Here is a 15,968-nt window from a genome sequence, read left to right as displayed (position 1 = left end):
CATAAAAATTAGAGATTGTTTCAATCTGAATTTTTTAGGTTAGAATCCAAATTCTTACATAATATGTCCCCAGTCTCCTTTGACAGTTTTATATTTAGGAGCTGAGTATAAAGGGCACCATTTACAAATGAGAATTTGGCCTTTGATAGCATGTAAGACCACTTTCTTTGGAAAACTAATAGATGTATTTTGTTTACCTTGTTATATGGGTAGAACCTCTTAGGATTAAAATGATTTCTCATGGGTAAGCCACTGAAACTATAAAATAGAGAGATAAACTATACACTTGAGTACAACTCTTATAGGTGAGCAGGGGCTCTATGGGAACGATAGAGGTGATACTTACAAGTTATAAAAGGAGCTATTAACACACTGGAGTAAAAGCTAGGCCAGGGAGAATCTTCACCAGTCCCTCCTGGGATTCTGTGGGCACTGAACACACATGGTACACAGACATACATATGGGCAAAATATCCATACACACACAAAAAACATATTTCTTTAAAGTCTGTACCACAGCAATATATTTAATTTTTTTCCGGTCAACAATTCTCCACAGTGAGCATAAAATATGTAATAAACCATGTTGTAAACACATGATGTAGTGTCTACAGTATACTGTTCCACTTAAAGAATTTTAAAAAGTGCAAATTTAGTGTGATTATAAAAGAATCTTCATAATAGCAAAGGCATACTCTCTGAGAATTGAAGCAACAGGATACATTACCTCTAACAAAACAGTCATGTTGCCCTTTGATGCTGTGAAGGTGGACATAGATTTCTCTTCAGTAGCTATTGGAGGCCTAGGTTTTGTCTTCTCTAAAAGTAAAGCAGTCTTGTGTACATTTAAGATTGGTTACTTAATATAGCCACCTTTATCAGCTATCTGGGACCTTCTGGATGTCTTGCTCAAGTTCTGTGCTCACACTTGCTGCTCCTCATGTTAAAGATGGCACCTTCTCGTCAAGCTTCATAAACCACCTCCGCTATGCTTCATCTTTCCTTCTGTAGCGTCCTCACCATCATCCTCCTTCAAAGGATCAAAGAGAGTCAGGCTTCACGTCAGCACTAAACTTTGCCTTCAAGAGGACATTGTGGCTGGTTTGATCTTTGTACATATTGTTCATGCTTTTTCTGAAACAAAAAGACTATTTCATGTTGTCAGTCACATGGAATGTTTATAAGGTTCTGTATGTTCACTGCTGAAACATCAGCGTCTTCCCACTATTCCCCACTTCAAGGCAGCTGCCCCCCAGCTGCTATGACTCTATCCCACCTAAGCACTGCAAATCAGTGCAAGCACTCCCTTCACACAGCCTGGACGAGCATTTGATGCCAGTGAGAGGGGGCCCCACCCAGGAGATACCAGACCCTGATGAATTAAGTCTCTGCAGGGATAGGCTCATCATCTCCCACTGAGGCCACACAAGGCAACCCTGTTGGGTAACAGATTCCAGAATCAGGCTACAGCTTTAGGGACAGCCCTGCTCCAGTAGTTGGCGGACCCTTAGAAGACTAAGCTGCATGTCTGCTACATATGTGCCAGGGGCCTCAGTCCAGCCCATGTATGCTCTCTGGTTGGTGGCTCAGTCTCTGAGGGCTCCCATGGGTGCAGGTCAGTTGATTCTCTTGGTCTTCCTGTGGAATTCCTGTCCCCTTCAGGACCCTCAATCATTCTCCTCAACTCTTCCATAAAAGTCCCCAACTTCTATCCTATATTTGGCTGTGAGTATCTGCATCTGTTTCAGTCAGCTGGTGGGTAGAACCTCTCAGAGGACAGTTATGCTAGACTCCTGTGTGTAAGCATGACAGAGTATTGTTAATAGCGTCAGGGATTGGTGCTGGCCCATGAGACGGGCCTCAAAGTTGGGCCAGTCAGTGGTTGGCCACTCCCTCAGTCTCTGATCCATCTTTGTTCCTGCATTCCTTTTAGACAGAGCAAATTTTGGGTAGAAAGTTTTGTGGATGGGTTAGTGTCCTTACCCCTCTACTGGTAGTCCTGTCTGGATACAGGGTTGGCCTTTTCAGGTTCCATGTCCCCATGTCCCCACTGTTAGGCATCTCAGCTCAGGTCACCCACATCCCTTCATCCCAGCTTTCTGGAACTTCCCTAAGATACACACACACATGCACATACACACACACACACACACACACACACACACACACACACACACACACACCAGCAGCTGCAGATTTCCATTCATTCTCCTGGTCTTCTAGCTCTCTCTCCTGTCTCTCCCTACACCTGATCCTGACCCCCCATTCTGCTCCACATCCCCTCTCCCAACCAGTTCTCTCTCTTCATCTGCCACCTATGACTCTTTTATTCCTCCTTGTGAGATTCAAGCATCCATGAATGGACCTTCCTTCTTGTAGTTAGACTCCAACAAACAAAATAACCCAATTAAAAATGAGATACAAAGCTAAAGACAGAATTCTCAACAGAGGAATCTAAAATGGTCAAGAAGCACTTTTAAAAAAAGTTCAACATCCTTGGTCGTCAGGGAGATGCAAATCAAAATGACCCTGAGATCCTACCTTATACCTGTCAGAATGGCTAAGATCAAGCAACAGCACATGCTGGTTAGGGTGTAGAAAATGAGGAACACTCCTCTATTGCTGGGGGATTGCAAACTTATACAACTACTCTGGAAATCAATTTGGTAGTTTTTCAGAATATTGGAAATAGTTCCACTAGAAGAACCAGCTCTACCACTCCTGGGCATACACCCAAAAGATGTTCCTAAAGACAGGTGCTCCATTATGTTCATGGCAGCTTTAGTCATAATAGCCAGAAACTGGAAGGAACCCAGATGTCCCTCAACCAAAGAATGGATACAGAAAATGTGGTCATTTAGACAATGGACTACTTCTCCGCTATTAAAAACAAGGACGTCATAAATTTTGCAGGCGAATGAGTAGAACAAAAAACATCATCCCAAGTGACGTAACCCAGACCCAAAAGGACATGCATGGTATGTACTCACTGATAAGTGGATATTGGCCATAAAGTACAGAATATCCATGATACATCCCACAGACCCAAAGAGGTTAAACAAGAAGGAAGGCTTTTGGTCTGTCTTATCTTTGAACATTCCTTCCTCACTAAGCAATACCACACTCTAGTTTTGCTTTAAAGTGAGACATACATATTTATTGCTTTCTCTTGGATTTGTAGAAACCACTGAAGAATTATTAATTGACTTAATGTTCTTGCTTGCCAGCCTTTTCCTTCTCAGTCTTTTGAATAAGGCCAAGTGGAGTCACTGGTCCAATTTCAATTGCTTCTTAGGGAATCCTAAAGGAAAAGGAGAGAGTAGGGGAAATGCCGTTCAGTACAGCTGTTGACACACAAATTATTCTTCAGTTACATTTGCTGTCCAATATGGGCATAGCTCATGGCATCCTGAGACAATTCCAATAGTGCTATCAAATATTGCTGATCACAAACCATCATAATAGGTAGGATAGTAATAAAAAGTTAAAAATAAGAGAATTACCAAGATGTGGCACAGAGACCCAAATGGAGCACATACTTTTGAAAAACTAAAACTGAACTTGCCTAATGCTGGGCGCTATAAACTTTGAATTCATAAATCATTAACAGCAAGAGCCATAAACCAGGTGTGTCTGCACCAGTGACATCTACACTATCATGTTTATTATTGACACTTCAGAAAAGCTCTCTTAAAAATAAAACAATGAACTTCAGAGGAGCATCAATTCGATGGAGCACTTTCATATGTTCTTATTAACTTCCTTTAAAAAGTACAAGACAGGGGCTGGAGAGATGGCTCAGTGGTTGAGAGCACTGACTGCTCTTCCAGAGGTCCTGAGTTCAATTCCCAGCAACCACATGGTGGCTCACAACCATCTGTAATGAGATCTGATGCCCTCTTCTGGTGGGTCTGAAGGCAGCAACAGTGTACTCATATAAAATAAATAAATAAAAATATTTTTAAAAAAAAAGTACAAGACAGCTGTGTGATTAAAGTAACCCAAGAGCCTTCTCCTCTCGACTCAGGTAGACGGCTGAGCACATATGGAATAACATTTTCCCAAAGGCTTAGAACATTCATTATCTCCTCTGTGTTGTTTTGCTGGAACAGACTTAGAATGTCCTCCTCACTTAGCCCACAGGCTATGAGAAGATGATTAGCACAGATATGTCAGCATCAATAAATTCCTGTCCACACTCAGGACATCTGGCTTTTTTATTTTTTTTTAATCTGAAGCTTACAGTACTGGGAAATACATATGTAGCTCTTTATAGAAGAAATATATTCACAGTGAAATTGCTTGATGCTACTGATCTGTTACTGCCTGAACAGAAATCATTCACTCCTCATGCCTACCCACTAAGTTAAAAGACATCACCCAGCTGCAAATTTAATAGATTTCTGCATTACAGTCCCAGGAAGCTAACTTTAAAGGAACACAGAGAATGCAATTTTCTATTGACGTTTTTAATGTCTGTGTGCTTGTTCTGTGGGTATTAAGAGATGTCAGAAGCATTATAAAGAAATGAAATACCTTATCAAGAAAGCGTATTATTCAATACGCCTTACCCAATGGGGAAATATGCAAATATCTGAAGAAGAAAGTGCATATTGTTTTCCTTTATAGTGTAGCATGTAGCCAAATTTGCTGACAGTTCTGGTTGAATAAAGTATGTTCACCTATATTATTTCACCTAAACCAACAAATCAGTTTTAAACAAGTAGGACATACACTAATCTCTATGGAAGAGGAAACCAATGCTCAGAGAATGTGAATGATGTACTTAGTTAATCAACTGACTTAGTCATGGTAAAGACCCAGCCCCTATAATTGGCTGAATTTTTAGAAACAAGCCAAACTAAATATGATCTGATGGAGGAAAATCTTCTAAAATGATTCACAATGTTAAGAAAATTAAAATAACAATGGCTTGGAATTTAAAGACATGTGCACATACCCATAAACAAGCATATACCTAGAACTTAAAACTCTTTTAAAATTCTTCTAGAAAAGAGAAATGCATGGACAAACGGGTCAACAATCAAACACTATAGTAAATACTCAAAGGAAAATTATATACAGAGGAGAAGTAAAGACACACTTGCCATAGGAAAGAATATATTTCATGATATTCTACTAGTAAAGGAACAGTATAAAGAAATACAATACATTCACAGTAAGCCAAAAGAAAAAAAACTCCTTACACAAACTAGGGGAAAATATTAATAATCTAACCAAACAGAAAAAGAACCAACAAATACAGAGATCGTTAAACATGTATTAAAATCTTAAGTGTATGTGGCTTCAGCTTAGCAGCAAAGACACTTGCTGCTCAATCAAGAGGACTAGAGTTTGGGTACCAGCATCTATTTTAACAGCCCACAAACGCTTGTAACTCAATCCTCAAGGAATTTGAAGCCCCTTTCTGGCCTCCATGAACATGCACAATTATAAACAAAATTCGTGAAACTGTGTTTAAGAATGTAGTAAGAGGATCATATACCAAAACTAATACTATTTCATTCTAGAGATTCAGGATTGATACAACATATATAAATGAATAAATATAATGTCACGAGAAGACAAATACTAGTGTGTGCAGCGATTATGAAAACTAGTGTGAAAATTCCTCAGGAAAAATTTTAAAAAAAAATTCCAGATGATCTACTGACTCCATGCCTCCAAATATACCTGAAAGACTGTAAATTTGCATATCACTGACACATTTTCACATTTATATGTATTGCTACACTATTCACAGTAGCAGAAATGTGGAGCCAACTTAGCTATCCATCAACAGAAGGCTCCCTTGACCCACAACTAGAAGGGAAGTTTCATGTTTGAAAGTTGAGTTTTTGTTAGTCTGTCTCTTAGAGGAACATTATCATTCAAGTCATGTAAGTCCACTTAAATGGCATATATATATACATGTGAATGTAAGAATGTAAGAGTTGGTGCCTTAAAAAGTTAAATAAGATCGACAAAACTGTAGCCCCATTAACGAGAGAGAGAGAGAGAGAGAGAGAGAGAAAGAGAGAGAGAGAGAGAGAGAGAGAGAGAGAGAGAGAGAGAGAGAGAGAGAGAGAGAGAGAGAGAAAAGAGAGACTAACAAAAACTCAACAGGTTCATTTGTGAGTTAGCAAAACGGTGATTAATCTGGCAGTGGCTAAGTGTTGTTCTGTGGTCTAAGAAATACATGAAAGCATCTAAGACGCTATAAATTGGTGGGGGTCGCTAGGATGCCCTGTGGAAGGGGCTGTAGGAGAGGGTACAGACGGGCCAGAAGAACGACGGACCCATAACTGAGGGACTGTGCTTCCCACCCGGAAGAGGACTACAAACTGGACCGGACCAACCACGGATACCCGGAGGTCTTTGCAGGAGATAGGAAACCGCGCCTCGGCGGCAGGTACGTTCCAAGCTCTTTCTGGGAGGTTCGAATCTCAGTTTTCCATCATTCTTTTCCTGAGACCTCCCCGAAGTGTCCTGGATTCCTACAATTTTATTCTGTCCACTCCTCTCTCACTGAAGGCCCTTGCCCACACCCCTCCGTGTCTGTTGGGCCCCGAGGATCCTGGGATGCCATGGCGGGCCTTAGACTCAGTGTCTGAGGGTAAAGTCTTGGAGAGCTCAAAAGAAAGAAGAAGCAACCGGAGCCCTACTCCTGAAACCTAAAGGACTAACCAGGGCCCAACTGAGCGGGGCTGAAGAGAAGGAAAGCCCTGGGATGCCCAAGTCAACAGCCATAAAACCGAAGAAGGAAATGGAGCTGTCGCTTGCCAGTGGACTTGCTGGAGACTGGGCCTTGAAAGTCATTTTCAGTCTCTGCGAAGTAGAGAACTCAAAGCACTGAATCACTAACGTGTCCCCTTGTTTCTCTAGGCAAAACCAAATTCATTGAAAGAACCTGGACCTAGGAAGTTGGAAAAAGAGGGCAATTAAGATAATCTAGAAATGATTGGGTGGTGGTGCACGCCTTTAATCCCAGCATTCAGGAGGCAGAGGCAAGAGAAACTCTGAGTTCCAGACCAACCTGTTATACAGAATGAATTCCAGGACAGCCAGAGATACACAGAGATAACATCTAGAAAAGAATTCGATACATAGATAGCAAGAAATACAACACGGATTATTAATTAATAGTTAAGGTTCTGTGATGGTGACTCCTGTCCAGCCCTCCACTAGTTGTGTGTGTGTGTGTGTGTGTGTGTGTGTGTGTGTGTTCTATGAAGAAAAAAAGTTGGAGATTTAGTTCAGGAATCTGGTTCTAAGACAGAACTAGTTTTTGAAACAAATATTTAAAATGTTAGGAACTAAAAAGAAAAAAAGTTGGAGATTTAGTTCAGGAATCTGGTTCTAAGACAGAACTAGTTTTTGAAACAAATATTTAAAATGTTAGGAACTAAAAAGAAAAAAGGGGGGGGGATTTTTAAATACTTCAGATTTTCCTCTGGTTGAAGTAACAATATCAATTAGTGGTTGTTTATTTTTAACTTTGTTCAACAAAGAATGAACCTGTCTATTATGGGAAGTGTATATTATAATTATTTTTCTAACGTAAGGAACAAGTTTTTGCTATGGAATTTTAAATATAATTTTACTGATATGCAATACAGAATAGATAATATTCCACTAAACGAAGTACATAACCAAAAATCAAATTTCAAAACCATTAAGCGCTACTATCAAGTAACAGAGAGAGAAGAAAGTGGAATTTCTTGATGGAGGAACATCATGCAATGTCCAGTTTGACAAAAATATGACCACAAAAACAGATTTTGAATACCATTTATTTTAGACTAGTTCACATCCAATACATGGACTTGTGGTCTTTTTCCGAACTCTAGAATGTGAGAGAAATCTAATGCCAAGTATTTCATACTTTGATATTGTATTAATTTTGATTCTAATAAGACACCTTCCCAGTCCCACATTTAAATGCTGGCTACATTTGGTTTCCCCATCCTATCTGGATGAGTTTACCTATTGGATTCTGAAGCATTTTTATGATTGGTTCCATAGAGTTAAAACTGAAACTTTGTCTTTATTTCAACTGGTACTAAAAATTAATCCTATCCATCTACCCCCAAAAGGATACAAATAAAGAAATATTTTTGTGAGTACTTTATTTTCTATGTATCTTTATTAAACAAAATGTAAAACATAAGCAAACTAACAATATTTGTGGGATAATATTTAAACAAACATGTTTAGCATATTAAATGAGAATGTTTACTTTTAAAAGTTATACCTCAAATTAAATACTATAGAAGATTTTAAATCCAGTCATACCGAAAGGCAACATAATAATCATCATATATCATAATTATATATTATATTAATTGTACACATATAATTGCAATAATAGATGATAATAAAATCTAATAATGCAGTTGTCTAGATTTTATTAAATATAAGTAAATTTTATGCAATATATAATATTGGAATATAATATACACGCACATATAGCCACACAGATTTTAGATATGCTTACAGAATATTTGGCAGAAGTGAGGGTGGAAAAGAATAGAGAAAAGAATGCATTTAACTGTAGCTAATCCTGATATACCAAAGTTCTCCATGGAAAATGGAGCTCAGAGACAAATACTTTAGTGTTTGAATTATGACCAATGTTGTGATGCTTTGCGTCTTTCTTACTTAGTATTGTCTATTCTTTATTATTTCAGGCATGGATCAAAACAGTGAAGGAAGCATGAAGAAGACCAGCACTGTAAATCTTGACAAACTTATAGATGATTTCTCACAGATAGAAAAGGTATGTAAAGACAGGAGAGCAAAGGGCTATAAAGATTTTTGTTGAGAGAAACTGGGAAGAAAGGAAAATTCTTTTTTTTTTTTTAAGTGAACTAGAGTTTGAAAGATTTCTCAGTAGTTAGGAGCACTGGCTGCTCTAACAGAAGACCAGGGTTCAGTTCCCAGCACCCACTTGGCAGTTCACAGCCGTCGGTAACTCCAGGTCCAGAAGATGCAACGCCCTCCTCTGGCCTCTAAAGGAACTATACACTCGCGGTGCACTTAGGTGCAGTCAAAACACACACATAAAATAAAAAGAAGTAAAAGTCTTAATTGTAAAAGTATAATGGTCAGGTTCTACCTTTGATTCCATGAGGGGCTGGAATTACCTTACAGAGAGACCCAAATTTTGTTGTGTTTTTCATGTTTAATGTGTTTCACGTAGGGTGTATTTTGTATTTAAGTCTTTAAACAGGAATCTTAATATGTTAGCTAAATAATAAAAGTGTGGCCAGCCATGGCGACAGGCCTCCCAAGAGTGAGGCAGAGACAGGCGGATCTCTGATTCAATGTCCGCCTGCTCTACAGAGCGCTAGGACCAGCAGAACTACAGAGAAACCCTGTCTTAAGAAAGAAAGAAAAAAAAAGCCGCGAAGGCTGAGAATTCATAGGAATGCTGATTTATTGTCCCAAAATCTCAAAGAATAACATGCCAGGAATTTGAAAACACCAATAAACTTACTTTTTTTCACTGTATGTTATCATACTAAAATGTACTGTTTTGTTAAATAAGCATACTTTTAACTTTTAAGAAATGAGCCAAATTTGAATAATGAAAATGTTTTGCTAAACCCTTTCCTGTATTTTTAAAACTTTAATATTTTATTTATTCTTTGACAATTTCATACACTTATACAATGTTTCTTGATCATATCCAACCCAAATTCCCCTGGAGGATGGACCCCGAACCCCAGTACTTCCCCTAGTATCCCTTCCCACCTCTTCTTCCTCTCCTCCTCCTATTCTTCCTCCTCCTCCTCCCCCTCCTCCTCCTCTTCCTCTTCCTTCTTCTCCTCCCCCTCTTTTTCCTTCTTTTCCTTCTCCTTCTTCTCTTCCTCCTCTTCTTCCTCCTCCTCCTTTTCTAGCCACTAAGTGCAGCTAGTGTATCCTGCATTCATAGGGATGTGAGGTCACCCATCAGAATCTGGTCCACCTACTAGCAGCCACCCCTACTCCCTAAGACATTACCCCCTCCCACCTGTGTCATTTGTCAGGAACTCCTCAACTAGAGACAGAGCCTCCCAGGCCCTTCCCTCTCACACTGGAATGTTGACTGGCTTGATCTTGTACAGGCCATGGCTGCTGTGAGTCCATGAGTAGAACAGCCATGTCCTGCCCAGAAGACAGTGTTGCACAGCGTTCTTCCCCATCCTCTGCCTCTCACATTCTTCCTACCTACTCCTCCACAGTGCCCTTCTCACTTTGACTAACTCATACTAATATATAAATATGTTCCTTGGACAAAGAAGCAAATTACTGATGTATTTTGCCAATGTTAAGGGGAAAATGGCAGAATCCCCACAAACTCCAAAATATCTTTAATGAAAAGTGAAATAGTTTAATGTTTGCATCTTCTACCATAATGATCAATTATAATATAGAACATAGATGTATTTAGTTTATCTGTTCTCTTTTGCTTCTCTTTGCCTAGACTTGGCAAATAAATCTCAAGTCCTGAGATTAATACAGCATCAGGGAAAAGATAGAAGTACTGGTATGGGAAAGAAGTGCCATGTGTTTAGATGTTGATTTGAAAAAACACTATCATACTCTCAGGCATCTTAAATAAAAATAATTGTCCATTTTTAAATTTTACATGGTGTTCTGATATTTAGCATCTTACCTCTTAGATGCATAAGTGTTAATACAGATGAGGTAATACAATGGGAGTTGCTAAAGATAGAAATAGGGAAGTAAATAAATGTATGGAAAACATAGTACTGATAGGGAATTGATATACCTGGAGAGTTCAAGGAAGCTTATTGTACAAAGAAATCAGAGACATGTTCAAATGTTAATTTATTGCCTATAATAGAAAAACTATAAACAATAAATTTCCCTAATAGCATCTTCAAAAATAAAACAAAATAGCTGTGAAAACAATGCAGTAGATCTGTGATTGTGACATTGCCTCCCAGATAATAATGCTAAGTGAAGCAGCTAAATTCAGAACAGAATAAATGACATAGCCATGCCATCAAGAGAAGTCTAGAAACAAATACAAGGAATTGGTTTTGGTGTGTGCTGGTTTAGATTTCGAGATAAAAATATACTGTAGTGTCTGTGCTGGACATACATACCCAGGCTCAGGAGACCCTCCTGCATCAGCCTCCACAGCAGCTGACAGTAGGCATGCACCATTATGCTTGATAGATGCCTGTGATTGACATGGGACTAAATGTTGAATAATTGAAAGAAAGTTGCACAAGTTAGCTCATATTTTTTCTTGTTTATAATGGACAGATTTAATATTTTACCATGTCGTTCCCCATGAGCATGTACATGCATGTGCAAGTGTGGTCAAGTTGTGTGTGTATGTGTGTGTGTGTGTGTGTGTGTGTGTGTGTGTGTGTGTGTTTTCTAGAAGCCTCATGAATGTTAATATAGCACTTTATCTATAACCTGCATCCCCAAACTGTCTGTGTTACTTTTGCAATAGAAAATAAATCAGAAAGTCATACTCATCTAATGAGGGTGCTCATTATAGTGGCTGACATTATGCCCTGCATGTGTAACCTACCTTAAGTGCACATAGACCTTTTCAGACTGCTGTCTCACTGGACTCTTTTTAATATATCTATCTCCAAAACCTAGAATGAAGGAAGTTGAGTCTTCTACCAGATGCTGCCCATGTAACAAATGACAAATTGAAACTCAGTACTGTATGGTTTATTTGAAATTATATCCCAAATTCGATTATTAGACTTTCAATTGTTAAATAGTTTGTGTTCTCATTTGTATTCATATTCTTAACAAAAGAATCAAAATGTTGTCCTTGATTTTGTGATAGCATATACCCAATTTCTTCTGCAGAAAATGATAGAAGTCACTGGAAAGAACAACCTTCTGGATATTCGGCTGGAAAAGACTAACAGTTTATTAAAGATAATGCAAGCAAAAGAGACCTCAATGAAGGAAGGTCAGTTCTTTGCTGCCTAAAGAAATAATAATCAAGGAGCGTGTTCACTGCAGTGTCTGACATTATACTCTGCACTTGTAACCTACCTTACGTGCATATAGAACTTTCCAGAGTGTTGTCTCATAGTACTCTATAGTTAGCTCCAAAATATGTGGTAAAAATTCCCAGAATGTTGGAAGTTACATCTGCTGTCGGGTACTTACCAGGTAAGAAATGGCAGATGGAAGGCCTGGTACGGATCTATACAACCACATGAGGCAAACTAGAGCTCCTACTACATAAATGTAAGGTGAGTCACCAGTTTTCAGAGTTAAAAATGAAGCTGTGAGCTGGCAAGGTGACTCAGTAGATAAAGGTACCAGCAGCCAGGTCTGATGCTCTGAGTTTGATCCACAGAATCCACATACTGGAAAAAGAGCATCAACTACCCAAAACTCTTCTCTGACTTACACATGTCATGCATATGTGTATACATGTACACACATACAAAGGCACACAGAGAAAGTGGTAAAATGTGGAAACACTTAAAATGAAACTATATGCCTATATTTTCTTTTTTTAACTTGGTACTTCTTTTATTTTTTTGATTATAATATCATTTCCCTTCCCCTTTCCTTCTCCAAGCCCTCCCCTAGATCCCTGTTTGCTTGCTTTCAAAATACTTAGCCTCTTTTTCTGTTTAATTGTTGTCATATGAATATGAATGTGTACAACCTGCTCAGTCTATATAATGTCACTTGTGTGTGTATGTGTGTGTGTATATATATATATATATATATATATATATATATATATATGTTTTCAAAGTTGACTGTTTAATACATACACTCTGCTGTGTCTCCTGAGAGACTCTAAGTAGGAATGATCCACTCCCCAGATCTTACCTTCTAATACCTTTCTCAGATAAAAGATCTGGGTTATTGTAGGATCAGGATTAAACTTACACTATAAGATTAAAGAAGTATCTTGTAGTGTCACAAGAAAGACAGTATTCCACAGAAGAAATAGCCAGGTGTGATGTGACGTTACAGGATTCCAGCACTCCAGAAGCTGGAGGAGGAGGATTGTGAATTCAGTTCAACTATGGGTACAGAGAAAAAGACTTTCTCATCTCAAAAAGATTTTTAAAAGGAAAAAGAAAAGAAAAAATAAACTTATAATGATAGAATTTGTCAAAACAACTGACAGAGATCTCGATGACCAAAGCTGGAATGATTTCAATAACAAAATAGAACAGCGTTGAATTATACCCATAATGCAAAACAAATAGCCTGAATCCACTTTTATAAATAAATAATAAAGTAAGGAGAAACAGCTCTCCAGTGTGGCAGAATTCCAAATGGCGTGTGTAGGTAATTGTTCTCAGGTAGGTGGAGCATGACTCCATACACACTGTAGTGTTGGCTGAGCAAAATAATTCCTTTTCTGTAGAGGAGCACACAGTATAGCAAGGTAGAATATATAAACTACATGGTGCTGAACTGGTTACATTCTACCTCAGCCACATGATCAATGACAGCATGAAAGCCATCCCAACACCATATACCTTTGATGTGATGTGATACGATGAAAATGATGCTTCACGTGTGTACACTTCCTTCCCATTTCTACAGCTCCATTCTAATCACGAGATAAGTGTCATGCAGAGTCCCATAGAAGGACATGACCAATGGTTCACAACATTGTCAAGGTCATTAAAACTACAGAAACAAAACTGCCAGAGCAGAGAAACCAAAGATGGCATGGCAAATAAATATAAAGTGTGTGGTGGAGGCCTCCTCGGATAAGCAAAAAGAAGTAAATAGACGGAAATATGAATAAATATGAGATTTAGTTATAACATGTCGATACTAGTTCATTAGTCATAACAGATACACTGTACTAATGTAGATGTTAATAATAGACCCCTATCGACTGGCTATAGGATATGGAGATATATATATGTATGTATATATGTATGTATGTATATATATAGTATATGTATACATGCATACATATATGTATGTGTATATGTGTGTATAATCTTTGCAATTTTCTGCACACCTAAAACTTTATTAAATGTCAAAAAGATAAAATCATAAAAATCTTTTTAAAGTACTTAAATTTATTATGGAAAAGCTTTTCTAAGCTATGTCAAAATCATAATAAATTATTTTAGTTTGAATTTGGTAATTGGTAGATTTTTTTGGAACAGCTTTAAATATAAAGAAAAATGGATAAAAGTGTAGGAAATTCCCCTATGTTCTCTGGTTTTTTCCAGTTTCCCTATCATCAATACCTTACATTTGTTACAACTCCTGGACCAACCTTGAGTTGGTATTTCACCTGGACTAAATCAACCTAGAAAGAAGGAAAGTTCGTCTGAGCTTAAAATTTTGGTGTGTCCAGCCCATGACCATGTGACCCCATGCCTTGGGCCTGGTACTGCATGACAGCATGACATCATAGCCTTATGCCTGGTTCTGAAATGGAGAAAGAGAGCTGGGTCCACAGTTCCCTTTGAAGGTGTGCATCAGTGATCTAGCTTCTTGCTAGATTCTGTCTCTTAAAGTTTCTACAACCTCCCAGTGGCTCCATGAGCTAAGAACCAAACCTTTAGTCCATGACCCTTTGGAGACATTTCAGGTTCAAGGGTGGAAGTGATGCTTTAATTGCATTTAATTATTTCAAACTACTCTATGAAATATTTACTAATACACAAATTGATAATACTAGATTTTAAATTTATACTAAAATCATTAATAGTATACTAAATTATTAAGAAATACTAATCAAGAAAATTTTAATAGGAAAGCAAAGTAAATTCTAGAAGAAAGCATAATGTAGATTAAAGTTTGCAAAGACAATGAAAGCTTTTACTCTAAATCACTGAATGGTGCTGTAGTTCATGAAGTCCTTAGCTACTCAATTTCTAATGGGGAGAATGAAGTGAGCCTGCCATCTTGTGTTCAAATTTTAAAAATACTTTTTAAAAATTCCAGTATGCACAGAGCATTGAGGTGATTTTCGTTTGCTAATTACAGGAAACGTCTGCTACCTTATTTCACTAATTGCTAGATTCTTTAAACGATGTTCATTATGATAAGGACAAGGACTGACAGCACATCTCCCCTGTTACATCATCTGGCACAGTAGCGTATGTGAAGCAGGTTACCAGCCCATCAAGCACATTAACCAGCATTCTGTTACTGGGAAACAGCAGCATCGAGAAAAGAGAATGCGAAGGAGAGGTTTGTGAGAGTCACTGGCAGAGACAGTCAGGAGAGCAAGGAAGAGTGAAAGACCACAAAAGCAGTCAGTCCCTCAAACTTGTCATAACACTTTGGACTTCTGCAAAATACTTTGATTTTCATCATCATGGTTGAAGAAAATATTTTGCATTGTTTTGAAGACACAAGCACCAAGGATGCTCATGCTTTAGAACAATGTTTTGGGTTTTTAACCCTTTCATGCCCTCCTCTTGCCCAGGATTTAGTTATGAATCCAGAACGTATTGCTCAGCAGTAAAAGCCTCATTTTAGACTTTCTCACTAGCTGTGGGCCTCCACCTTTGAACAATCTTACTGCGACTTGTCTCTCTCTTCTTAGTGCGTGCTTTCTTGAAAGTGCTGCATGGAAACACTTTTTGTGATTCCCAGACATGTCCACATGTGAGTCCCTTTCAGGAAAGACATTGCTAAGGCACATGGTAAGGTCTCTATTTTATTGTGCCTTAGAAAAGGAATTAGTAAATGTTTGGATTCATTTCGCATACAGGGTGATTATTAAGTATTTACTGTATGTGCTGGCTAGTTTTATATCAACTTGACACAAGCCAGGGTCCTCAGAGAGGAGGGAGCTTGCTGGGAGGTGGTGGTGCATTCCTTTAATCCCAGCATTTTGAGGCAGAGGCAGGCAGACCTCTGAATTTGAAGCTAGCCTGTTGTACAGAGAAAGTTCTCAGATTGAAAGGACTACACAGAGAAACCCTAGTTACCATTAAGGCCCCTGTGGATATCCATGTTCTGTGCCA

At 38.3% G+C, this 15,968-nt stretch overlaps 1 protein-coding gene and 1 long non-coding RNA gene across 3 annotated transcripts in view; one reads left to right on the top strand and one right to left on the bottom strand.

The window, feature by feature from the left end:
* Positions 1-503: 503 nt before the first annotated feature.
* Positions 504-15,968, bottom strand: part of LOC103691472 (uncharacterized) — a 20,335-nt gene continuing 4,870 nt past the window's right edge. Inside the window, exons 2-3 of the long non-coding RNA XR_015674121.1 lie at positions 3,153-3,301; positions 504-1,134 (exon numbers count right to left, since the gene is read on the bottom strand). This is a non-coding gene — a long non-coding RNA (uncharacterized LOC103691472). The remainder of the gene's footprint in view (positions 1,135-3,152; positions 3,302-15,968) is intronic.
* The window catches only part of Ccdc152 (coiled-coil domain containing 152), a 25,042-nt gene continuing 15,436 nt past the window's right edge, over positions 6,363-15,968 (top strand). The window contains exons 1-3 of one of the 2 annotated variants that reach the window (XM_087630094.1): positions 6,363-6,412; positions 8,691-8,779; positions 11,851-11,956. In XM_087630094.1, the coding sequence (XP_087486220.1) occupies positions 8,693-8,779; positions 11,851-11,956 (193 nt within the window). In that variant the 5' untranslated portion in view covers positions 6,363-6,412; positions 8,691-8,692. 2 annotated transcript variants of the gene reach the window in all.

This window comes from Rattus norvegicus, chromosome 2 (genome assembly GCF_021556685.1).
Source record: "Rattus norvegicus strain SHRSP/BbbUtx chromosome 2, alternate assembly SHRSP_T2T, whole genome shotgun sequence".
Classification (NCBI taxonomy): Eukaryota; Metazoa; Chordata; class Mammalia; order Rodentia; family Muridae; genus Rattus; species Rattus norvegicus.
The sequence above is the reverse complement of the archived record's forward strand: the minus strand, read 5'-3'. Positions and strand labels throughout refer to the sequence as shown.